Source organism: Cucumis sativus, chromosome 3 (genome assembly GCF_000004075.3).
Source record: "Cucumis sativus cultivar 9930 chromosome 3, Cucumber_9930_V3, whole genome shotgun sequence".
Taxonomy (NCBI): domain Eukaryota; kingdom Viridiplantae; phylum Streptophyta; class Magnoliopsida; order Cucurbitales; family Cucurbitaceae; genus Cucumis; species Cucumis sativus.
Genome location: NC_026657.2, coordinates 37,326,594 through 37,352,839, shown reverse-complemented (window position 1 = coordinate 37,352,839; position 26,246 = coordinate 37,326,594). Strand labels below are relative to the sequence as shown.

At 33.7% G+C, this 26,246-nt stretch overlaps 4 protein-coding genes across 7 annotated transcripts; 2 read left to right on the top strand and 2 right to left on the bottom strand.

The window, feature by feature from the left end:
• The first annotated feature begins 9,583 nt into the window (after positions 1–9,583).
• On the top strand, positions 9,584–15,296 carry LOC101216825 (auxin response factor 5). 2 transcript variants are annotated; one of them, XM_004147788.3, is made up of 14 exons: positions 9,584–10,413; positions 10,524–10,636; positions 10,812–10,910; positions 11,007–11,063; positions 11,167–11,319; positions 11,418–11,502; positions 11,619–11,709; positions 11,797–11,961; positions 12,056–12,178; positions 12,253–12,328; positions 12,435–12,570; positions 12,659–13,965; positions 14,298–14,488; positions 14,654–15,296. In XM_004147788.3, exons 1-14 carry the CDS (start codon positions 10,302–10,304, stop codon positions 14,793–14,795), a joined length of 2,850 nt encoding a protein of 949 aa, XP_004147836.1. In that variant the 5' UTR covers positions 9,584–10,301; the 3' UTR covers positions 14,796–15,296. The 2 variants fall into 2 exon arrangements, with proteins under 2 accessions (XP_004147836.1, XP_011652441.1); XM_011654139.2 differs by having other exon boundaries at positions 9,586–10,413; positions 12,662–13,965.
• Positions 15,297–15,745: 449 nt separating this feature from the next.
• LOC101217057 (hypothetical protein) lies at positions 15,746–17,116 on the bottom strand. Its single transcript, XM_004147789.3, has 3 exons — positions 16,884–17,116; positions 16,678–16,743; positions 15,746–16,191 (listed from the first exon to the last, which is right to left on the bottom strand). Exons 1-3 carry the CDS (start codon positions 16,929–16,931, stop codon positions 16,144–16,146), a joined length of 162 nt encoding a protein of 53 aa, XP_004147837.1. The 5' UTR covers positions 16,932–17,116; the 3' UTR covers positions 15,746–16,143.
• Positions 17,117–17,574: 458 nt separating this feature from the next.
• Positions 17,575–22,701, top strand: LOC101217301 (hypothetical protein). 3 transcript variants are annotated; one of them, XM_004147790.3, is made up of 8 exons: positions 17,575–17,854; positions 19,546–19,771; positions 20,150–20,761; positions 21,167–21,354; positions 21,496–21,734; positions 21,815–22,014; positions 22,131–22,256; positions 22,394–22,698. In XM_004147790.3, the coding sequence occupies exons 2-8, from the start codon at positions 19,616–19,618 to the stop codon at positions 22,490–22,492; spliced, it is 1,620 nt and encodes a 539-aa protein (XP_004147838.1). In that variant the 5' UTR covers positions 17,575–17,854; positions 19,546–19,615; the 3' UTR covers positions 22,493–22,698. The 3 variants fall into 3 exon arrangements, with proteins under 3 accessions (XP_004147838.1, XP_031738713.1, XP_031738712.1); XM_031882853.1 differs by lacking the exon at positions 22,131–22,256 and having other exon boundaries at positions 22,394–22,701; XM_031882852.1 differs by having other exon boundaries at positions 17,595–19,771.
• Positions 22,702–22,839: 138 nt separating this feature from the next.
• On the bottom strand, positions 22,840–25,272 carry LOC101217531. Its single transcript, XM_004147791.3, has 2 exons — positions 24,803–25,272; positions 22,840–23,185 (listed from the first exon to the last, which is right to left on the bottom strand). Exons 1-2 carry the CDS (start codon positions 25,157–25,159, stop codon positions 23,159–23,161), a joined length of 384 nt encoding a protein of 127 aa, XP_004147839.1. The 5' UTR covers positions 25,160–25,272; the 3' UTR covers positions 22,840–23,158.
• Between the last annotated feature and the right edge of the window lie 974 nt (positions 25,273–26,246).

Here is a 26,246-nt window from a genome sequence, read left to right as displayed (position 1 = left end):
GAAGAGAATTTCTTAAAGGGGTTTGTACATAAATAAACTCACAAGGGCTGACTAGTAAAATAGCAATAGCAAGTTTATGGATTTACATTTATCTACCAAAATTAATTTAAATTATTAATATAGCAAAATTGTAAAAAGTTGAAAAAAGATGGCTGCAAAACAGTCGTGAAAAAAGTAGCATACCAAGTATAATTATCTAAAATCCAAAATACCTCTAATTGAATTAGACTTCTTAACCACCATCATTTGAGATTTTTCATCTTTTACTCATTCTTACCAAAACCTGAGATTCCTACCTTTTTCTTTTCTTTCTATAGTTTTCTTTCTTTGTGGAATAATTTTTTTTTTTTTTATGTTTATAATTAATATATTTCATGGTCTTGATTACATCTATTTTCTTTCTTGATTTTAATAAAGTAATTGTTTTGGTTAACGTATAGAGATTTTTTATAGAATAAAAAAATTAACAAACTATTTAGACTATAAAACAAAACCACTAAAAGATAAATTTTATTACATTTGATTTTTGTATGAGGTGTAAATAATTTGTCAAGTATTATATTTTTGAAAAATTTTCTAACAAAAAACACATGCATATATACAAAGTTGGAGATGTTATATAAAAAAATCTAATTACATTTTAAACTTTATTCACGTCTTATTTACATTATACCAATGGTTTAAAAAACCACATTAATTTGAAAAGAAAAAACTTCTCGTAGAATTGTTTTTGTTTTTAGAATTTGATTAAAAATTTAATCGTTATAGTTAAAAAATATGCAAATCATTGTAAGGCTGTTTGGCCCCTTGTCTTTGAAATCCAATAATGTCAGGCTCATGTTTGGTCAATGGTGTAAAATCATGGGCTCATTGGGTAAATTTAGGCTTTTTTTTTTTAATTTAAATTTTATTTCTCAAATTTAAACTATTGCTTTTCACTCCCATTTTAAAACTATTACTATAATTTTTTCATGATAAGACAAATAAATTAAAGATTAAAATAATTTGAGTTAGTTTGACTAACAAATATTAAAAATTTGTTTATAATTTTATGTATTAAATAAGATTTTTTTAGCCAAAATAGTTAGTGTAATTTCTTATTGTTTTGCACGAATAGATATAGAATTTATTTATCTTTTGTATATGTACAATATTTTTTATTATTAAATAAAAAATAGAAAACGATACATTTTGGTTGAAAGAATAAAGATAAATGAACATGTTAGAATTTTTCTTTTCATCTTTTGTATGGAAAAAATATAAATTTCCTTCCCTAGCCAAACTTGAAGAAAATAAATGGCAAATTAAAGCTTAAAAATTTGAATATATTTGATACATAATTAAATTTTAAAACACACGATTATACATAATTTTAAAATTTAAGAGTATGTTATAACAAAATAGGATTTAAATATACTTTTTTTTTTTCTTTGATCACTATAATTAGAAGACTTAGAACTTATTTGGATTGACTTAAGAAAAAAGTGTTTTTTTTTAAATTAAAAAAATCTTTTTTTATTTAAACTCTTTTGATAAAAGCAATTTAAATATTACGTTGCATATGCATCATAGGAAGATAATCATAACTATCACAAAATGTAACTGTACATGACTTTCGCTTTTGCATGAACATTTTGCTATGCTTATTTTGAAACCTATATATTAGACACTTTTTTAATGCAGTTTTACTTAACTGAAACTTTTGTAAACTTCATCCGATTATATAACTTGTTATATTTTGTGAATAGTTTGTAATATTACTAATTAGACCATTCACGTTAACGTAACTGCAATCAAAATGATTGTTATTGAAGTTTAGATTTTTTTGTTTTTCCATTATTGTCATAAAAATCAATAAGTCAATAAATTAAATTATATATACAAAATATTAAAAAAATTAATTAAATATTTTATACATGATAAATTTAGATGGTACAATTGACAAAAAAGAAAAAAAAAATTAGCTAAGCCTAGAAATTCAGAACCAGCACACCAAACACGTAAACATTAGAAATTCATTTTACCAATTCGTGAACATATTTGATTGGTCTATAAGACATGAATGAAAATTATGGTAAGAAATTTGAGAAGATAAAAATTTTATTTTCAAAAACTCAATCTTTCTCCTATAGTAACAAACTTTCAACAATATGAATGAAAAAAAAAATCATCAAATTTTTACAGCCATCAAATTACAACCATTCAAGAGCGCATAAATTATCTTTCCTCTCTTTTCCATAGATTAATATAAGAAATTTGAGGAGATCGCGAAGTTAAAGATGAAGATGTAGGTTTTGGAGATTGCACTCTTGTGGAAGAAGGGTTTGCATGGATTGTTTACAAAATGTCTTGGTTAGTTAAAGTGTGTGATTTATTAGACTTTAATTAATGTCAAATTTTATTAAAGTGTAGTTATCTATATTCTTTTAGTTGTAGAAAGGAGCTGAAATATGTATTTAAGGGTTGGTTGATGTAGGGAAGAAAAAAGTAGTTATTTAAATAAATGATATTATTTAATGATAAAATATTTTCCTTCGTAATAGAATTTTTTATATATGTATCTTTCCATAAAGAATTTACAAGAGATATAGTAACAAAACCTTATGTGATATTTGTTCTTTCTGTTTTTTTAACTATTCTCTCAGTTAATTACTTTCAATGTAGCTAGAGGATATTATTGATTGTCTCACATGTTTTTCAGACGAAATAAGTAGTTTCAAGACAAAGAAGAATCTGAACACCCAAGTTAGCTAAGAAATCTATATAGCAAAAAGATAGTTTTTTTCAGACGAAATAAGTAGTTTCAAGACAAAGAAGAATCTGAATATCCAAGTTAGCTAACAAATCTATATAGCAAAAAGATAGTTTTAGCATGGGAGTGGAATTAATGTCGTTGGTGTTGGTGAGTCCCCCTCCAATTTATATAGTTATCTCGACTTAACCTTTGTTTAGGGTTTTTGAGTTATATTCCTATAGCCTAAGTGTGTCGACAGGGTCAGCCTTGGCACATGGGCTGAAGCCTATGCCACTTCTCTCCTTCTGACCTTGCCTTGCTCTGGGCCTCTGTTGTTTGACCCATGGCTCCACTGTAGCTTTTATTCTTTACGCTTTTGCCTCCAGATCCATAATAACCCATAGCAAAATCAGGTGTGTGTGTGTGTGTGTTTTTTTTTTTTCTCTTCTTTTTAAATTCTCATAATTTAGAATCACTTCTATAAAGAATTTGATGCCAAACAAAGCATGAGATAGTTGAAACTGCATGCTTATAGATTTTGTGAAAGGATTGCCAATCAAGTACAAATAAATAAACAAACAAAAAAATAGGCTTGACTCAATTTTATTATTATTGTTGTTGTTATTATTTGTTGGGTCTCACTCTCTTACTCTCTCGTTCATTCTCTTTCCACGCCTACTCAATGGCTCTCAAAAAAACAAAATCTAGCCTGTTTCTTTTTGTCAAGTTATGTCATTTCAGTGAAGAAGCAAGCAAAAAAAGATAATGATAGATAAATAACTAATCCATTGTGTTTTGACCAATTCACAAACCTGAAAAAAAAGAAAAAGAAGAGAGTAACAATAATGATTTAAAGTTGTACTGGAAATAATGAATAGGTGGATATTAGAGAATGTATGTATATATATATAAAAAGAAAAAGAGGAAACAGTGGGTTGAATCAGTGGAAAGAGAGATGACTTTTAATCAAAATTGAGAATCATAAAAGGAAGTAGTGAAAAAAAAGCCTTGAACGGCGGCCCACCGCCGATAAATAATAAAAATAAAACTTATTGTTATTATGGAAAGGTTTTAAAAAAATGGTAAAAGAAAAAGGGGAGGAGGTTAGAGACAAAATGGAGGTGGTGTTTTGATGAGGAAAAAAGAGAAGAAAATGTCCCCTAAAATCCCAGCACATTTCACTGCTTGATGTTCCCCTCATACCACGCCTCCTTTCCCTTTCAATTATCAGTCTCTTCCCTCTGCTTTATGGACCCCTTCAACAACCATCTTATATATATATATATATCATATTATGTATATATGTATTAGTTTAATGAATGCTTCTCTTATGTTTCTCAATTTCTCTCATTTTTAATCATTCTATTTCTAATCTCTTTCCCTCTTTTAATCCCAATCATTCCCTTCTTTCCTCTTTATTCTTTTCACCCTCATCAATTCCAATTTTAACCTCCTCTAAACTTGTCCTTTTCCTTTTCCTTTTCCCTTATCTTCACTCTTTTTTTTTTCCTTTACCTTTGTTTTAGCAAAATCACTTTGTTTCCTGAATTTTTTCTTTTAGAGTCTAAACATAGATCTATAATCTTTAGATATGTACAAACCATGGCTATAGTTTAGGATGATTTAGTCTAAATAACCTAAGTCACATTTCACGAAGTTTACAAGTAATTAGGTTGGTTAATAGACATGTATTTGCACCAATAACTCAAGATTCAAACTAGTTTCATTATGAAAATGCTAGTTCAATTGTTATAGGTTAGACATTTTCCATAAAATACATCGTTACAAATCCAATAAAGTAGTAATTAATTTTAATGGCCAAAATTTTAAGCTTTTGTTATCCTCCTTAGACCATTTTTATGTCTCATAATATAGAGTCTATGTTGTAGTATTAATACATTAAATTGTCCAAAGGGAAACAATGTGAATTGATAAAATTTTCTGATGTTGAAATAATATTGATGTTTTATGGAGAGGGGTTTGAGTGATGAAGGAAAAGAAAATAATGAGGGTGGTGAGAAAGAGTGAGGGGGTAATTATTGAAGATAATGAGCCGAAATTGTCTGAAAAGCAAAATGAATGGGATTTAATTTATTAGCCGCATACCAATGAATGGGGGAATGGACAGAGGGTTAGTAACTTAGTATGGTATAGGCCCTGAAGCCCAAAATTTGGAATACTCTTAAAATGACTTTATTCCTCCTTAATTAAATAGACTGCCCTCCTTGCCGTCCTCCTCAAAAATAGCACCGCCAAATACCAAATAATTCTTCCAATTCATCATCTCTTTTCTTTTTCTTTATAACATTTACATAAATGGAAGTAAATAATTAATAATTGGTGGACGTCAAAAGTTGTTGGGGATATGTATTCTTAGAACACTCCAAGGTATTCTTCACTTAATTGGTTCCCCTCCTGATTCATTCCACAACTTTTGTTTCTTACTACAATAATATAAATATATTATTATCATTATTGTTATCAACAAAAAGTATCTTTTCTTGGAACCTTATGTTTTTTTTCTTTAACTACTCCTTATATTTTACCAATACTATAATTCTACTCACTAAATGTTACCGTCTTTTATTTTAATTAATGTTTTAGATTTCACCGCTAATATTTAGTCTTAAACTGTTAATTAATTTAGGAAGTTTGAAAACTAACTGAAAAAACAATAGAGTTTAATTAGTTATAATTCTTTTATCAATTATTTTTAAGTATAGTAAAATAAGTCAAAATATTTATAATATATTATGATAAATAAAGATAAAAAAAATATAATAATTTATATTTGTCACATAGATGACAATATTTTACTATATTTATAACGTTTGATCATCCTATTGTAAAATTAAAATAGAAATGAGTGAAGTGGTAGAAGTTGCATGAAGTAATTAATTTGAAACCATTCACTCATTTACTTGAATAAAATAAAAGTAAAGTGAGAGAGTAAAGAAGTTGGTTAAATAGATATTTGTTATTTATATATTATTTAGATTTAAAAAAGGTTTTGTATTTTGTTTTTTACGTGGTTATTAATAATAATTTATTATTGTAGGTAGAGAGAGTCAAAAAGTGAGGTTTACGTGGAAGAAGGAATCGAAGAAGTCTGACAAGGTTGAATGTGGGCCACGCGTGAGTGAGCCTAACCTTGTTTAACGTAAATTATAAATTAAAAAAAAAAAGAAGGGACTGTGACGTGCATGACAATCACGTGCCCTCCACGCCGTTTCGAAAACGACGATTTTTGTTTTTTCTTTACATTATTTACAATATCGAAGTCTCACTAACTCTCCTTCCATCCTTAACCTTTAAAAACAATTTCTTATCTCCTTCCTTCAATTTAATATAATCTCAACTTCTAATCCATCCATTACCAAAAATCTTACACTTTCTAAATATTATTTTCCTCTATAATTTCCATGTCATTGTCTTCTTTTTGCTTCTAATCTAATTATGTTTTCTTTTATATATAAACAAAAATAAATGCTACATATGCTCCATCACCCTTATACTACACTTCATAGCCAATAAAGTAGGTGGGCAATTATGAATCATAAATATATAAATTTGTGGAGTGTTTAAGATTCTAGATTGTCTTTTGTATCTAAATACTTAAATAGGGGAATTTAAGTCATTAATTTTTTGTACTATTTGTCTCTTCTATATTAAATACACATAAGAGTGCAGACAACATTTAAAGAAGTATATACATTTTTTTATTATTCTTTTCTAAGATTTCCTCACCGTAGCATTATTACTTTTTTGTATTTTTTTTTCTGTCAAATGTTAGTTTAGAAGAGAGAAAAAAAAACATATTTGTAGTGATTATTGTTTTTGTAAGATTTTTATTCATGTGAATGTGATAACATTATTACAGGTTGAAATAATGTCTCATGTGTTGTTTTGAATTTCCATATGTATTGATTAAATTCATCTTTTTGAATGTACTCATTTAACTTCTAAAATTCAACTTAATTTTTATTAAACATATTATTTTTAAAAAATATTCGATTAACTATTCAAAATATGTTATAAAAACAATAAGTTTATGTACTAAGTTTAGACTTATAAAACTATTCATATCTTTCCCTTCTCAGTATATATATATATATATATATATATATATTTATATAATATGAAAACCAAAAGTTAATAAGTGAGTCTTTTTGTATAAATGTAGAATCATTATTGCTTTTTGCAATTCTCTACTCTTTTTTTTATATATTTCAAAGTGCAATATTGCACAATCTTTCCAGATATATGTTGGTTCTTTTACAAACTAGGGGAAATACAATTTCCAAATACCTTGATTACTTATTTGGCATGCCAAACTAGGCCCCATTTCATTTCACAATTCATTAGCATTTGACTATAGTCTCTAAAAGTTGGTGTTGTTTTTATTTTTGTTATATAATTAGACCTTCAATAAATTAGCATCCTCAAAAACTTTACTTCATTGTTAATACACAAAATGGGTTGATGAGAGAAAGGAAACTTTTGAATCAAACATTCACAAGTGTTGAACACTGATACAATTTGATTATTTACGAAGCTTATTAAATTAACAGGATGATGGATGATGAACTATAGACACACAATAATACTCTAATGTTTAATTACGTTGATTTGCTAATTAGCATAGATGTATATTAAACCTTCCTCAAATTTTTAACTATAAATTTAGTTTTTTAATTGATATTTAAGCTTTAAAATGCGTTGATCAATTGACGAATTACCATACACAAATTTGAATCTTAAGGAAATGTAGGTAAATTCAGATATATGTTGGGTTAAAAGTAAGTAAAAAGAGAAAAAAAAAGTGAAAGGATGTGGGGATATGATGCGTCTCCCACCAAGGGAATGAATGGAGAAACCGTGCTTCCTCAATACATCATTCCTTATCATCTACATAGCATGACCCATCAATTATGGAAAAAAACTCCCCTTTTCTCCACTCACCATTTCTCACCTTCCCAAATTCTCTCTTTTCTTAAACAAAAATAACATTTATGAAACCAAACTATCTTACATAAATCAATCAATTAACATGTTACATATTATATGTGTTTCTTACACATCAACAACCTTTAGTTGTTACAAGTTTAATTTTAAATATTTTAATTAAATTTAAGAGGCTTCTCTCTTATATCAAAGAATAATTTCAATTATATCTTTTGTATAAGGATTGGTTTTATAAATAATTTAAGAGCTTATAGATTTATACAACACATAAAACTAGCAAAACTTTGGTATGTCATGCTATCATTATTTAAGAACCAAGAAAACAAAATATAGCGCCAACAATATAGAGAATAGTCGTTAGCTATGGGAGTATCTACAAATATTTTACCCAAAGCTAAAATCTTTAAAAGTTTACTGCACTCACTTAAAAAAATTCTAACTACGAACGCAATAGCATATCCATTTTTCAAGACACAAGAAGAGTAACTAAAGAATTATACGAAGATATACAAAAAAAAGCATGCACTCTCTTTACGAGAAGAGAACCTACCAAAAACGTGTAAGAGAAAACTTGAATTTGAGCATTTAGATTCGTAATATCAACCATAAAAGAGATTTAGAAGAGGCAAAAAAGATACGTTATGATATTTTTATGTTGGTAGATTATGGTGTCGTGTATAGAATAACAAAAAGTTGAAGCCAAACAGAGGTGAGTTATGAGTGGATGAAATAGAATGTCCGATGTTTTTGATTGATAGTATATGCAAAGAAGCAGTTTGATTTAGGTTGAAATTGAAGTAGTTGGGTAAGTGTGAAACGTAAGATAGTAATTAAGGAGTTGAATTAGGGTGATGTAAAGAAAAGAAAAGAAAAGAAAAAAGTGTGTGTGTGTAAAAAGCTGAAGAGGAAAGGAGTCCATTAAGGGAGTGCCGCGTGTGACATTGTGACCTCGTCTGCAGGCCTCTCCTGTGAATTTGTCGCGAATCGCACGCGCGACGAACGGAAAGTCAAGATTTATATAGGGGAGCCACGAACACAAAGAAGACCTCCAAATCAAATCACCTTTCTCATTCCCTTCTCTTCCATTCCTCTTTTATTCTTTTCCATTCTTTTATATTTATTATTATTAACTTTACACAAACTTTTTTAATTTTCAAATCTCTACAACCATCACTTTAAATTTTTATTTATTTTTTTAAATAACTAATTACACAACTTTGTATACGGGACATTTACGCATTATTTGGTAGCTCAAAAATTAAGGTTACAAATCCTCCTTCTACTCCTAATTCTTTTAATTTGTTATATATATCCTACCAATAGTTTAAAGAATTCAATTATTGTATTTAAGAAAAAGGCAAATCAAGAGAAAATAGATTAATTTTCATTTAAAATTGGTGTTTCATCCTATAAATTTATCAAAATATTGTAAATTCACTAATTCCTATAATATAATATAAAGTTTTTTGGAGAATTAAAATAAAGTGAATTTTATAATTGATGGTAAACACAAAAAGTAAAATAAAAAAAGAATATAGTAATATAAAAATAAGAAAGAAAGGAATGACAAAATTGAGGAGATTAATTAATGAAGTTTAGCAAAAAAAGAGGGAGAGGGGATCGAGGAAGACGAAAATCCAAAGGCTCTTTTTCAAACCATCGCCAATCCACGTGCTAAAATGCGCCTTCTCTTAACATTCTTCCATTCCACCAATCCCATTCTCGCTTTTTTCCAAAAAGACAATCTCTTTCTCTCTTTTCTTCTCCCTTTTTCTCTCTCTCACAGTCCCTTTAGCTTTCTTTCTGTACTGTTTTCGTGTTCTCTTAGCCTTTCTCTGCTTTTTCCCACCATTTCTTTACTATTATTTCCCCCCCCCCCCCCCCATTTGCTTTTCTTTTCATACCCTTTTCATTTGGGTTCCTCAAAAACAGTTTAAAGCTGCAAACAAATGGACTCATACGGATGTAAGCGCAGGATAACAACAGCATGCACACTCTTCCCACAGAGGATTAGAGACTCTGAAAGGGAAATGCTTCTTACTCCACAGTTTATGGCGTTCACTAAGTATGGTTTAATCTAAACCCATTATGTGAATAGTTTGGATCATATACTGGGGTTGTAACTGTGTTCATTCGAAAGGTCGGTGTCTATTCGAACATATAAGAGAAAAAACAAGCAGACCCAGTTGATAATATGGGTCATTCGATGCTTCGATTTGCGTGCTTTTGATGCAAACAGATGCATTTCATTGGTGCCAACCCAATCGCCAAGAAGAAGCCCCACCTATGAGATTTTGCAGACTACAATTTCCAGTTTTTGTTCCTTGGTCTTGGATTCTGATGGCGTTTTTGCTTTTTTGACTGATGGATTCTCTTGTTTTCTTCTTCTGTGTATGTATGACTGTCTTAGTCATGTCCCAACTGTAAATTTCTCTTCATAATATGCGGCATCGTTAATCCTTCTCGGCATTCCTTGGACGAGAAGGTGAAGGTGAAATTGCTTTGTGATCAAGAGGGTTTGGTTCTACGGCTTTTCTTTTTCTTTTTACTGAGGATGTAAATCGTGGGTTGATTCTTGTTGAAGTTGAGAGAAGGGCACGTCATGGGCTCTGTGGAAGAGAAGCTCAAGACATCAGGGGGTTTGATTAATAACGCCCCACAGACTAACCTTCTCGACGAGATGAAGTTGTTGAAAGAAATGCAAGATCAATCAGGTTCGTTTCCTTTGTTACTAACTATTTCATAGGCATTGTAATTAAACTCAATTCTGGCAATGCTTTTCTGAAGAGGGTATTGCTTAAACGTCTGTTTTTTGGGATTTCAGGGGCCCGGAAGGCTATAAACTCCGAGCTGTGGCATGCTTGTGCCGGTCCTCTTGTTTCCTTGCCCCATGTGGGTAGTCTTGTTTATTACTTTCCTCAGGGACATAGTGAACAGGTAAGAATTCTTTTCCGGGATTGACATTAATTTCTCATATGAAGTTCCCAACACATCCCTGTAATCTGTATGTAGCATTGATGTTAATAATGTTACATAAGTTTGTGGTTTTATACCATGATTGAAGTTCCTGAAACTTTAAACAGATGTTTTCTTTTTCATTTTTTGTTAACAGGTGGCAGTTTCTACCAAGAGAACAGCAACCTCACAGATTCCAAATTATCCTAATCTTCCCTCTCAGTTGATGTGCCAAGTTCAAAATGTTACCTTACACGTATGTGCTTATTGATAGTTACTCTGTTTTTTTGGATCATCCAGTAAAATATATTTGTTCTGAAGAATCTGTTGCTTTTCCCATTAATATTTTTAGGCTGATAAAGATTCAGATGAAATCTATGCTCAAATGAGTCTTCAACCGGTGAACTCTGTAAGGATATATGTTTGTGCAGTTTTGTTGGGTCAGCGTTGAATTTGTATCATACAGTTTATATTAGCTTCTCTTTTCACATTCGAATTTACCTTTGAATCAGGAAAAAGATGTTTTTCTAGTTCCGGACTTTGGATTAAGGCCAAGTAAACACCCAAATGAGTTCTTCTGCAAAACTTTAACTGCCAGTGACACCAGCACACACGGTGGATTCTCAGTGCCACGCAGGGCTGCTGAAAAACTCTTTCCTCCATTGGTAAGGTTTCAACTCCATGTCATTTTTTCCCTGCTGTTACCGTTAACAATCACTTTTCCTTCTTGTTAAGGATAGCTTTGTGGTTAATCTTGCAACAGGATTACACAATGCAACCGCCAACTCAGGAGCTCATTGTCAGAGACCTGCACGACAATACCTGGACTTTTCGCCACATATATCGCGGTGAGTATACTTTGATACAATGATTGTCATTAGATTCTTCAAGCTAAAATCTACAGTTTATAATGTAAATGAGGATTATATTGTTTTCCTGACGAGGTTATGCCTTGTTTTTACAGGGCAGCCGAAACGACACCTTCTCACAACTGGCTGGAGTCTATTCGTTGGAGCAAAGAGGCTTAGAGCAGGAGATTCTGTTCTTTTTATAAGGTACGATGGCGTTTTTTTGCCACCCTTCTGTTTTGTGACAATGCTATGAAGTGTGAATAATTTGTTTCTAATGTGACAATTATGTAGGGATGAAAAGTCTCAGTTGCTTATTGGAGTGAGGCGTGCTAACCGACAACAAACAACATTGCCATCATCGGTTCTATCTGCCGATAGTATGCATATTGGAGTTCTTGCTGCTGCGGCTCATGCTGCTGCTAATCGAAGTCCATTCACAATCTTCTACAACCCCAGGTTCTATTTGACTTTCAAGTGGTTCGGGTTCAAAATTTTCCAACATTTTGGGATATCTTTGTCACACTTTCTACGCGTTTCCATTTTCCTGCAGGGCATGTCCTTCAGAATTTGTTATTCCTTTAGCCAAGTATCGCAAATGTGTATACGGAACTCAGCTTTCTGCAGGCATGAGGTTCGGGATGATGTTTGAAACAGAAGAGTCCGGTAAACGTCGGTGAGTTTAATTTTCTCAAATCCGTTTGTTAGTTTTATATATAATACCATTCTAAAGCTATTCGTTGTGGCCAGATATATGGGAACAATTGTTGGAATTAGCGATTTAGATCCACTTAGATGGCCAGGTTCCAAGTGGCGAAATCTTCAGGTGAATTATGGAGAACCATTTTGAGCATCAACCCTTTTCTTTTTCTGTATGAATGTTCTTGCTTGATGTCTTTCTCCACTCCTCTGTTTGACAATTTTTCTCACAGGTAGAGTGGGATGAGCCAGGATGCTGCGATAAGCAGAACAGGGTTAGTTCATGGGAAATAGAAACTCCAGAAAGTCTATTCATTTTTCCTTCTCTGACTTCTGGTCTTAAACGTCCATTACACGGTGGATTCTTGGGTAAGATTGGATCCTTTTTCAAATTCCTGTACTGGTGTTGCTAGTTTGCAAAAGACCATTTTTTAAATATGGGAATTTTTCATGTTAGCAGGAGAAACTGATTGGGGAAGTCTGGTGAAGAGACCAATGCTTCGTGTTCCAGAAAATATACGTGGCGATCTTTCATATGCCCCAACATTATGCTCCGAACCACTGATGAAGATGCTACTGAGGCCTCAAATGGTTAACCTTAACGGAACCACCTTACAACAAGATTCAACTAACAATTTGGTCAAGATACAGGACATGAAGGACATGCAGAATCCCAAAATGCAGCAGCTTATACCGACAGAAACTGCATCTCCCGGGAATCAAAATCAGCATCATCCAGGACCTGCACAATCTGATCCTATCAACCCAAATTCATCACCAAAAGCAAATGTACCCGGAAAAGTGCAAACATCTGTGGCCATTGAAAGTGAAGCTCCAACTGCAGCTGATGGAGACAAGGCAAAATATGATCGTGACTTATCAGCCTCAACCAATCAATCCAATCCTTTGCCTCCCGTTGGAGGTTGTGCAGAGGAAAAACTCACTAGTAATGAAATGAATATGCAAACACTTGTAAACCAGCTTTCATTTGTGAACCAGAATCAGATTCCCATGCAGTTGCAATCCGTATCATGGCCGATGCAGCCTCAGCTTGAATCACTAATCCAACATCCACAACCAATCGACATGCCTCAGCCTGAGTATACGAATTCAAATGGTTTGATTTCATCCTTGGATGGCGATGGATGTTTGATTAACCCATCCTGTCTGCCTCTTCCTGGAGTAATGAGATCACCAGGAAATCTTTCCATGTTGGGATTGCAAGACTCCTCAACAGTCTTTCCTGAGGTTCTTAATTTTCCCTTACCTTCAACAGGCCAAGACATGTGGGACCCTCTTAATAATATAAGGTTCTCATCTCAAACCAATCATCTCATCTCATTCTCTCATGCAGACGCATCTAACCTCAACTGTATGGCTAATGCAAATATTATGAGAGATGTTTCAGATGAAAGCAACAACCAAAGTGGGATATATAGTTGTTCTAACCTTGAAATGAGTAATGGTGGAAGTACTTTGGTTGATCATGCAGTTTCAAGTACCATTCTTGACGATTATTGCACATTGAAAGATGCTGACTTCCCACATCCTTCAGATTGCTTGGCTGGAAACTTCAGTTCGAGCCAAGATGTTCAGTCTCAGATTACCTCTGCTAGTTTAGGAGATTCTCAGGCTTTCTCCAGGCAAGAGTTTCATGATAATTCAGCTGGTACATCCTCATGCAACGTGGACTTCGATGAGGGCAGTCTTCTACAGAATGGTTCATGGAAGCAAGTGGTACCGCCGTTGAGAACTTACACGAAGGTAGGAACCTGTGATTTTTATTTTTGTTATTTTTTAGAACTCAAGGACACAGAGGTACAGCCTATAGAACAGATCCTGTTCAAGTAAGGTCGTTATATTTGTTATTTTAACTGGCTTGCATTTTCTACTCTGATAAAATATCTTACGTATGCTGTGACAATGAGAATTTATCTCGAAATTGCTCAGATCATAATATGCTCTTGTTATGCTATGGATTGTCGAATTTGAATTGTATCATCAGTTGATATGTTTTCTGACCAGTTTCATGTTTTCCCTACATTCACAAATGTGTTTTTAATATGGCGCAAACATGGTGACATGTGTGGTTACAGGTCCAGAAGGCAGGATCCGTTGGGAGATCTATTGATGTCACAAGTTTTAAGAACTATGACGAACTGTGCTCTGCTATCGAATGTATGTTTGGACTTGAAGGGTTGCTTAATGACCCAAGAGGCTCAGGATGGAAACTGGTATATGTGGATTATGAGAACGACGTCCTGCTTATCGGTGATGATCCCTGGGAGTAAGTTGTCTACTTTCTCACAAGTTTGTTGCATGATTGGTTCTTTATCTTTATCCTGAATAGTTGAGAAATAGCATTTACTGTATTCAATATTTATCCTAGTTTTATATTGTAATCTTTTGCCGGATTGGATATGCACCAACTAACTCATGAGGAATTCTGCAGGGAATTTGTTAGCTGTGTACGCTGCATCAGAATCTTGTCACCTTCAGAAGTTCAGCAAATGAGCGAAGAGGGAATGAAGCTTCTCAATAGTGCTATGATGCAAGGCATCAATTGCCCCATGTCGGAAGGTGGGCGATCTTAAGACTCGGTTTCCTTAAACCAGACACAAGGTCTATTCTGCCGCTATGTTAGTCGAGAACTGAGTTAATTATATTTTACTGACAAAAGCTCAAAGATCACACAACTGTTTAGCATGAAGCTTTTGTCTTAGTGCAAGTGATTGTTAATTGCCTATTTGTATCAGCAAGAGACATTTGCCAAGAGCTCTAGTTGAAGTAAAATCAGTTTATGCAAAATTGTACTCTTTCTGAACTCAGTAGAACCAAAAGAAAAAAAAAAAGCTCTCCGATTTGAAGAATTCTTAGACTTCTAATCTTCAACAACCTAGCTACGCTTCACTTTCTGCAAAGCCTTGCCAGAAATTTAGATGATACTCACAAACTATTCATCTGGGTATGCGAGGTTCACGATGGAGCCATATCTTTGTTGCCTGTTTTTCATTTGGATATTACCACTGTCTAGTGATTTTATAGTATGTAATATATTTAAGAGTTTTTTGCTCAAGCTTTGGTTTGCTTTTATTTCCAGAGGCTGTCATAATATAATTCATCATTTAGTAATTGAAACTTGTAATGACTTGGACATTTTATTCTGATAACATTAGATGAATCACTACATATAACCTAAGCCAATGTAGTTATCTTAAACTAACCAAAAAAATTGTGATATGCCCTTAGAGGAACTTGTAAATTCAAATAGTTCAAGTTTTGGATGAAATTATAGTACTCTTAACCTCAGAGATTAGGAAATGGATGGAAGCTAATCATCAGGATGACTTTAATAAAAATTAGGGGAGACAAAAAATAAAAATAAAAAAACAAAAAAAAACCTTTGTTCTGTTAAAATTAGGTGAGACAAAAAGATGCTTAGAAAGGAAAAACTAATGACCATTCCTTTCATCTAAGTTACATCTTAGTGAATCTGTATACGAACTTCTTCAAAGCCAAATTTCAAAATGAGAACAAGTGAACATCAACAGCAAAGGTTCTTATGTATATCCCTTTCTTAGAACACAAACCTATAAACTGAACCAGAGGTCAGCGAGAAAATCATAAGTTGAAACTTCAAAGCAAAACGAAAGTAGTATCTTAACAAAAAAAGAATCTCGAACTGTGTCTTATTTATCAGGTGTCACCTTTATTTCAAGAACAGCCATCTCAGAGGCAGAATTGCCCATGGGAACTGAAAACTAAGCGTACACCATCTCAACATCGTCTAAACAAAGAAATTTTCTTTTGTTTCAACAGTAAAAAAAAAAAAAAAAATTTACTAAATTTTAAAGCCAAAAATCATATTTCTCCAACCAGTGATCAGAGTGTCTCCCTATGTGGAAATCTCCATCGCTACAAGCTACATCATAAATGATTTCATCAGTGATGGGCCTTGGCTTCAGCTTTGGCACGTGACTTGGCCTTTGCCTGACAAATGCACAAGTATACAACCAACTTCAAATTCAATACGATTAACTGATCAGGGTACATAAGGCGATGCCAATCTATGTTTCATGTGCTTACATGGTAGAAATTTATCCCATATTTAATCTAAAAAATGAAAAACATTGCATGGAGGTTGAAGCAAGCTGAAGAAACTCTTATCAGCAAAAATGTCACGCAATCAAATAGCAAAAGATTTGAACCTTTAAATTTCCAACAAGACTTTTCCCTTAAATTGTAAATATAGATGGAAATACGGTCGTGAAGAAATCTCGTATCCAAAAGAAAGCAAGTCAAAACCTTGAAACAGATGACATGAAATCAAGTTCTAATGTTGAATTCATGTCAATGAAGAAACGAGATGGTGATTATTAATAAACACGGAGTTGATTTAAACAAATGCGCCACACAATCAACCCCATTTCAATGAATTTGCTATAACAGCAACGAGCAGTTAGATTCCAATTTTACCTTCAGAACCTTGAGTTTAATGCTTCCGTAAACTAAACCAAAGGAGAAAGCTGATGCACGGGCTACCTGTAGAAAAAATTAGAACATGAAAGGAGAGAAAAAAAAAGTTAAACCTAAAATAAACCGATCCATTGGATTCCGAAGAAAATAAGAGAAAGTAGGTCCGCAGATGATTATAATATAGAGTTAAAAGAAAGAAGAAATACCAGAGCGAGGGTGCTGGTGCCGGAGTAAGGGCCAGGAGGGGGCGCCATTAGATGTAGATGATGATTATGAGTTGCAAGAGAGAAATGCTTGAAGTTGTCTTCTCTTTCGACTGTCAATCAGTATGCGTAGATCGTAAAACCCTAATTTTCCAATTGACCCGCTGTTAGGATACGAATGAATCACCTCATGAATTCCAAGTTTCCAACAACCTGTGGGCTGTGGGTGCGTGCGAGTGCCCCAATATCGAACTCAAATTAACCGAGGGTAATTTTGGTAAATGACCTCCCCTCTGGCTAAAATCGTAATATTATCATAATTGTTATTCTAATACATAATTAAATAAATATTTTTTGGCATCTTTTAAATTATTTAAATAACAGTATTTGTTTGATTTTTTTTAGCCTATCATTCCAATTATTCATTTTTCGTTATGAAATGATATATATAACTAAATATATATCAAACTTGTAAATTAGTTAGTTCGAGTATCCACCTTTTTATATTATTTAACTGTCCAGCCTTTTATATTATTTTCTGTCTTTCAAAATATATAGTGTGAAATGTTATTTTAATTTTACAATTTCTGTTTCAAATTTTCTAGTGAGCAAAGCCCATGGGAAATGTAGGCCAATGTGGAGGCCCAGGCCCAGGAACCAACCGCAGCGTTTGTGTCCCTTGTTGCAGTGACACGTAGAATCCAAAAGCCTTACGCGATGCCACGACGTGGATCGGCTCTGCTTTTCCGGTAATAGAAAAGTTTATCAATTTAATTGATGAAAGAAACCAGACGCGACGGTAGATCAGTTATTCCTTTTCGTCGGACGTCGACTTCTCTGGTCGCCGGTGAAAAAAGCTATCACTCAAGTCTAATTGAAGGTGCACTTAACCTAGCATTTCAAAATAGACAAGGATTCTTTCGTTTATGCCATCAGAAATAATATTCGCATACTCCTCAGTTTATCTCCATCAGGTTTACTTCTTCTCTTTCCACTCTAATTCTTGTTCTTTTTATCATTACTACTCTCTTTTAACTTTTCCCTCATCGCTTTAGATACCTGAAACGTGTTGCTCGGTTGAAGTTAAATTTCAACGGTTCATAAGTTTTCTTCATCTGAGCTTTCTTTTTTTGTTAAGTGAATTCTGGTGACTCATTATTTGTTCAAGAGGAAGCTGGCTCTCGGTCATTTCGATTTCAAATGTTTTTCTTCATTTTCTCTACAAATTTTGATGGCTGTTTGAAGAGAGTACCTTTTTTTTTTTTTAATAATTTTTCAATTGACGGTTGTGATGGTTGGTATCATGTTCCGAAGTGTAACACTACTCTGCTATTGGATCTTAAAACATTTTAAGACACAAGAGATCCGTCCGTTGAAATGGAAAAACCTTTATGTGATTGAAAGTGAAAAGGAAACGAAATGCTTTTTTTTTTATTATCTTTCAGTAAAGACTAATGAACTCTAGTTATATCCACATGTGCTGAGCTCGCAAATTTACGTTATCCTCAGTATTATGAATTGGACTGTCTGATTAGATCAAATTGTTCATATATTTTTGGCTTTACTGTAATTTGGATTTCCTGTTTTTAGACTCAAAATTTTCTGACAACTCTATTCTTCGTTCTTACGATGTTAATTTATTGATCTATGTCCATTCTCCGTGGCCAGCTTTAATTTCTTTTGATATTAACACAAACAAGTTGAATTTTTTTGGTCTTACCGCTTATATTTATTTGTTGTCCTTATTTTGTTGAAACTACTGTTTCCGTTATTATAGTTTGTTAGTCTGTTACTACTTACGACTACTTTGTTTTTCTTCATAACATCTGATAATACATTTAGCATTTTCTAGTTGTGAGTTCTGATGAAGAGTGTCCAAACTAATCAAGGATATTTGTGGATTGTGCCAGTATGTTAATTACGACAACATTAGTATACTTTTGGTAGTGAATTAACACCACGATCGGTTGTAGCAGAAATCTAAGCAGTTCACGTTAAATCATTGAATTTATGTGGGAAAGATGCAACTTAAGTCTTCCAATCTTAACACTTACCACATTTATTGGATTAACATGCTTGTCCCATCATGTTTGATTTATAAAACCTTCAATTACTTGCTCTGTGGACTCTAGTGTTATTTAGTAATTGCAATAGTATATTTTTTATGACTGTTACTTCATATTCCCCATGTCTTCTTTCTCCCAATGAAAGCTTAGCTTTTTATCCCAAAACTAAATATGTATATATGTGTGTGCATGCGCTCACACACATGCATATCTACATATATATATATACACATATACATACTTATATTGGAGTTTTGTATTTAGCATCTCTTGATATGTTGTTTCTATCAAGGAAACACTGTCCTCGTAAATTTTAGTATTTAACTGAAGAAAGTTATGTTGTTTATACCACCTTGCTGTTATTGAGGACTTCTCCTTCACTATTTTATAATTAATCTTTTTATTCAATTTATCTTTCTCTACGGATTTTTTTTTGTTTCCTTACTGTACCCCTGTTTTGATACCAATATTGTTGTACTTTAAGTTGTTGCTACTTATTTACAATCATTCATCAAACTCATCAAACCAGTTTGATGATTCAATTCTTGAAAATCATACAAAAAAATAAGCAGGTAGATTGTTGTCTCTTTCTATGTCAGGTATATATTGTGCAAAAATAGGCAATAACTGGATATATATTTGTTTCATTTCTAACATTGTTGAGTGACAATGGGAGCATCAACATCAACGGAGAAAAAGGTTCCTGATGACCAAAGAGAGGCTGAAGCCTTGGCGGCTTCAACGGGAGCTCTTCCTCAGCTTCAGAGTGCATTCTCTAAGCTGGTGGATCCTCAAACAAATGCAATCCCTTTCGAATCCTTACAGGCAATTTTCTAAACTATGTTTAAGAGCTACATTGGCTGACTTTTGTATATGCAAATCTATTGCTTTTTAGGTTTGAGATTACTGTTCATAATTGGGAGACAACTTGAGTTAATCTGAAAAAGAGAGAACGTTCATGAGAATTTATGAAAAAATAACAAAAAGAAATTTGAAAGAATGGTCACCTATGCATGTTTTTTTTCACTGAGTTCTGCTACAAACTATAAAGTGGTTTTCAAAGACACGGCCAAACCTCCTCTAGATTTTTTAACTTGAAGAACGGGAATACAGTTAGTTGAATGGGCCACATAGAGATCTGATTTTCGTTTATTTGTTCATTCTTCATGTGTGCAATTTTATTAACATGTAGTTTGGTTTCAGAAATGCTTCTTTTTAGGTTATGAAAACCAAACTCAAGAAACAGCTGCTGTGCCCGAATCCTTTCCAGGCATCCTAGATCACGTGGGTTTAACAATCATTGAAATGTTCTTCATTCCTGAGAAAGGAGGTGTTACCTGGGTTGAATTTCTTAAGGGCTACAATAAATGTTGTGGAAAAATTTCTGCATCTGTGTTGCTTAATGCATTAATTAGGGTATTTGATGCTACAATGGTAAAACTGGGACTTCCTTCAAAATTGGAGTTTACATCCTATGAGGATGAATTTAAGATGACTGGCTTCCTTCTTCCGAGTGATGTTCTCATGCTTCTTTGGATGTGTTGGGCTATGTTTTGGGATTCTAGTACTTTCAAAGCTTTAGGATCAAAGTCAAATTTAATTTTGCCAGATATCAATAATCTGGTGTTGTCGTCGGTTGCATCTTGTGCTGAGGTTGGTAGTACTGTAAACATTTGGGATTGCGATATCTTAGGGTTGGGTGTTGAAGTACCCATAGGAAAGTTTCTTACTTGGGCAGTGAAAACTGTTCCGAGTCTTCCAGATGGGTTCTCACGATTTGTACATGCAAGAATTCTTCAAGCTTCTACTAAAGAGGTAATTGATTCCTCTTTCTATAGATAGAAATATGTTTATCCTCCCATTTTATTTATTCGATATTTATATTTTATATGAGTTCTTGTAGAATGCAATTCCTGGCTGATTGGAAGAGTTATTACAGTATTCTTGTTTTGATGACGTGAGATCCAGTTGGTTATGATACTTTCACGAGTCAAAGATATTCGGACATAGTTGGGTTTACAATCTAGGTCTAGTCTTTCTTGGATGAACTTTGGTGTTATTCTTCCATATTCTAAAGACCTGCCTTCAATATTTTGAAGTTAGACGAAGTTAAACGTGATGCTCTTTCTTAGATCATATTTTATGCATAGGTCCTTAAAGTTAGATGCAACAACTGTTCTTAGGTTACAGGTTATTTCTTTTCTGGTTGTTCAATGACAGGATGGAGTAGAGTCGTCAAGTTCACCAACTGTAGATATTGCCTCACCTGAGACATCAAATTCTTTTGTTCTGACCTGTGGAACAGCATGGGCAGTTTCCCTTACACAAAGAGGTGGCATTAGGGACGAGATGTCAAAAATATGTTTTTCTATCAGTGGAGATGGAAATCATGAACACCTACTTTATAGGTTTGCGGCCAGAGTTTTCTGCAGATTGTCCTTATATTAATGCTTGTTGAAACATTCTTTACCCATTGGGGGTTTCAACATGCATGTCACATGTGCATGATGTAATTTATTGATGTATTTATACACTTTGATGTATTGTAGGTCGTCACTTCATGGGAGAGGCTTGAATAGATTCTGGTCCAATATTGAAGGTTACCAGGGTCCTTTGTTTGTGGTTGTTCATGCTGCATCTGGAGACACTCGTGATGATTCCACCAATGAATTGAAATGGACTGTTGGTGTATTGACATTCCAGGGTTTTGAAAATAGAGATCTGTTCTATGGAAGCGGAGGAAATATCTATGCTCTTAGTCCAGTTTTTCATGTGTATTCAGCGACTGGTAGGACAATGTGGTTGAGGTTCTTCTAGGTTCTCTTGCTTACCGAGCTTCCTTAACTTACATCTAATGATTATTTACAGGGAAGGAAAAGAACTTTGTCTATAGCCACTTACATCCATCTGCAAGGGTTTATGAACCACATCCAAAGCCGGTTGGACTTGGATTTGGGGGAACTATGGGAAATGAGAGATTATTCATAGATGAAGATTTTGCCAGGGTTACTGTTCGTCATCATGTGGTTGACAAAACTTATCAGCCTGGTCCTCTCTTCCCAGATCAGGTAGGAACAATATACAAATACATAATTCGAAGACGAGAGTACAACGAGTTGATTCCCATTCCTTTGAGGAGCATGCTACTCACCAATTTTCAACATATTATGTAAATGAAATCTAGGGGTTCCTGCCTGTTGAAGCTTCCATTCTAGATGTGGAAATTTGGGGACTTGGCGGTTCTACGGCCAAGGAAATCCAAAATTCGTACAAAAAGAGAGAGGAGCTTTTCACTGAGCAAAGAAGAAAGGCAAAAGACCATGATTAATATTCTATTTCTTTTAAGCATCTTAATAAGAAAGGCAAAAGACCATGATTAATATTCTATTTCTTTTAAGGATCTTAATATTAAGTTTACAATCCATTTTTCTCTGTAAATATTTGCAGGTTGATTTGAAAACATTTGCTAGTTGGGAAGATTCACCGGAGAAGATGATGCTAGACATGATGTCCGACCCAAATGCTGTAAGACGAGAAGACCGTTAGAAAGAGATGAGATGTTTTGTTCATTACGAGTGGTCTATGCTGTGTACATTTGTTAGTAGTATATATACAGTGTGTAATGTTTCTGTGACTATTTTCTCAAGGGTATATGCTTTTTGCTCTGAAATGGCAGTATGGTCACCTGGCTTGTGTTCATTGCCATGTTTACAACTACACGACAATATAGAAGATGGTTATAGTGACTTTAAGAATGGTGTTCACGAGTCTAATCAAGCTGTTAAAGTTACTCAGGTTTCTATTCGACATTTTTCAAGTGTCACGAAATTGTTGATAAATTTGATATCGAAATAAGCCAAACAAACATTTAACTCATTTAATCCGATCGTTTCTTTTTTAAAGATTAGTTGCACATTTCTTCACTAAAAGTCAAAAGAAAGTCGAGAATCGGATGTATTGGTAACGAGTTCCCATAAATAAATGGCTTATGAAAACCAACAGAGCATCCACATGTCATATCTAGAACCCGATGTGGAATTCTAAGAAAAGATTTCGAAGCATCCCTACGAAATTTAAAACAGAAAACATCTCAGAATCAGCGCTATTGTTCCTAACCATGGAAACTGATTCTATATTTGACAGCCTAAGATTACGAGTGTAGATGCCACCCCTCTTTCCAATCTATCCGCAATTTCATCAACTGTGACAAAGTTACTGCTTGTCTTCCGCTTTTCTAGGCTGCAACAAAAAGCAAGCGGAACTTGAGACAATGACATGAAATTCGAATGCAACAGAAGAGCAATCTCTGCCACTAATCCAAAGAACGACTAGAAGATGAACATGAAGTGCTTGAAAACATATACATAATCAAACTTCAGCGTAAAATACACATGATGAAGAGAGAAACTCACGAAATACTTCTTAATTACTAGTCTAAGATATTACGCTTACCAGTCTAAGATATTACGCTTACTAGTCTAAGATATTACGCTTACCAGTCTAAGATATTACGCTTACTAGTCTAAGATATTACGCTTACCAGTCTAAGATATTACTTTTAAAGCCTCAAACAGCTAATTGAACATTTTTGAACTTTTTACTACTACAGTTTGCTTGGATTTCAAAATCAATCAAATTTCTTTGATGGCCTAATGAAATTTTGCAGACAGGGGCCATCATATTGTATTCGATAATGTAAGTATTAAAACTAAAGGACAGTTGTACAACCTATAGAACAGATCCTGTTCAAGTAATTTCGTCAATAATACTCATAATGAGTAATGTATTTGTAAGAGTTTTCCTGGTTACTTGAGCGTCTATTGGGTCATGGATTCTCTTCTATTACACACCAAGCCAGTTGCAATATCACCTATGTGTTCTAGTGTCTCATACAACACCACAAGGAAAGATGATACAGTATGAGAGTATAACTTAAATAATAAGAACGTGACAAAACGAAACTACTTGAAAGAAGATTAAGTAACAATTCTCTTTTACTTGTGCTGGTTTGGTTCAATGGTAAATTATGCAAATTCATTCTACAAACAAACTCTTGAAACTATGAATAAGCTGGTAACACAAATTGAGTTTTTAGACAAACATCTGATACAGATGGCCTTGTCAGTAAAAAAAGAGAAAAAAAGCATTAACTGTTGGATATCTTTGAATCTTAGACCCAACTTAGAATCACTTCGACTACTCTCGTAAAACAACCTACATTTAGTTGTCAAGATAACGTATAGGATGTTAAATCTTAGTTGGATGAACAACATAACTTGAACCAATACTCTCTGCCCCTTTGCTATTTGCATGGATTGTAGCTCTTTTTTACTACTAGACCGACCTAGGGAGATTTGCTAACCTACTAAAATGAGGTCTAAGGGGAAGAAATATAAACTGAATAACTCAAGGTACTTAAAAGACCAGGGATTTGTTCCATGGAATAGAAAAGTCAGTAAAACGAAGAAAATAATAGTCCATATGTTTAGATCAATTTTAGGGCATGCTGGATATCAATACACATGCTGTAACACTGAATTCTCAAATGTTCGGGCTGTTCAGAAAATAATTGCCAAAAGCATAGTTCTTGCTAACTAAAATAGAAGCACTGGGTATTCTTAAATTAGCTTGAGATGCAAATGACGAAGCACATGAAGTGTCTATATTACACAAACGAGAGCAACGAAATAAAATCGAAACTTAAAAAAAATTAATATATTTTAAAAGTAGAAAGTTCGAATAACTATTCGTGCACATATATTGTTCGACAAAATGCCACAGGTAGTACACAAAAATGAAACTCCGGCAGAAGATGACCAGAAAAGGTTTACAGTAAGGGAGAAGAAAAGCACGAACCTTGATACCGGTAAAGGGTTGTTTGAGCTCCTCATCGGGAATGATAACTGGCCAAGCTTCCCCCGCTTCTCGGAACATTTGCTCGGTCTCAAGGAGTTGACCCTTTTCAAGAATCATACTCCTAATTGTTTGAGCAGGAGTAGAGGTAGCGTCAAAAACCTCTTCGACCCCATTGACAAAGGTGACGGCGATCTGGGGAGGGTGGTCGTCTGTTCGGCGCTTGACGATCAATTGGCAAGCGGGGTTGGATTCCTTCGCCTTGGAAGCATTACACTGCGCCAAGAATTCCATACAACACGCTAAGCGTGGATCGAGAGCATTGAATTCGATCTTCACCTTAGATAGGAACTTCAACATTGCTGCTTATTCCCTTCGCCTAAACCTTCAAACAACAGTGATTGAGGCTCGCTTCGAGAAGAGGACGACTAAGCCTAGGTTGTTGGGGTTTGGGCTTTTTCTGTGTGAAATTGGCCAATTTTTTAAAAGGGGAATGAAAAGCCATGCAAAATTATTTATTTACCCTTAAATTTGATACGCACCTCTCATCTTCGGGCCACTTGCTCCTTAGATACACCATCCTCCTTATTCAACCACTATGTTCGTTGCACTTCTTAACCTAAACATCTATAAGATACACAATACAAGTTATACCGTATTTCAAAGTTTAGATCGAGTATTGTGTAGCTTGTGGAGAGTATATTAATTAAAATAATATTAAATGTAAATTAAATGTGAGGAGAGAGTGACCTTGGGATGTGCAAACTAAATTTAAGGGTAAATGAGTAATTTTTCATGGTGCTGATGCAATGAGAAGACCACTTTTCATTCACCTTTAAAAAAGTTAGCTTTCATTTAGGCCTCCAAAAAGAGGTCATTCCTATTTTTGGGGTTTTTTTTTATGAAACAATACCTTTTGTGAGAGCTTAAAGGAAGGTGTAGACACTACCATTCCATTTTTATCACGGACTTCAAATTTATGTTGCACTTTTAACACTAGATCCAGTAGTCTCACATATAGGAAGAGGCGCTTATTCTCAATTGAGTCAGCGGAATTAGAGGCTGTAGCCACTTAGTAAAAAAGGTATTCCGTCTTAGAAGCTCTACTTAGTTGGAGAGTAAGCTGCCTGTTTGGCTTGGCCTGCTTCCATCAATTTCATAATATCTCCGGTAGTTTGAGTGAAATCTTTGCTACAAAAATCAGTTCGCAATACAATTTAAGAATAAGGTTCACTCATTCTCAAAGAATGATCAAGGTTTCAAAGTATTAGAATAGCTAATAATCCTTCGGACGGTCTCATTGATAAGACATATTAAGAGTCTCCAGTCAGCTTCTTTGCTTCTCCAGACTCCCAATGGTAGGGAAAATAAAGAATTCTCCTCTCCATTTAGGAAGGTAGAAAGGAAAATGGTCATTAAATTCATCTGAGCATTCAGGTAGTAGACC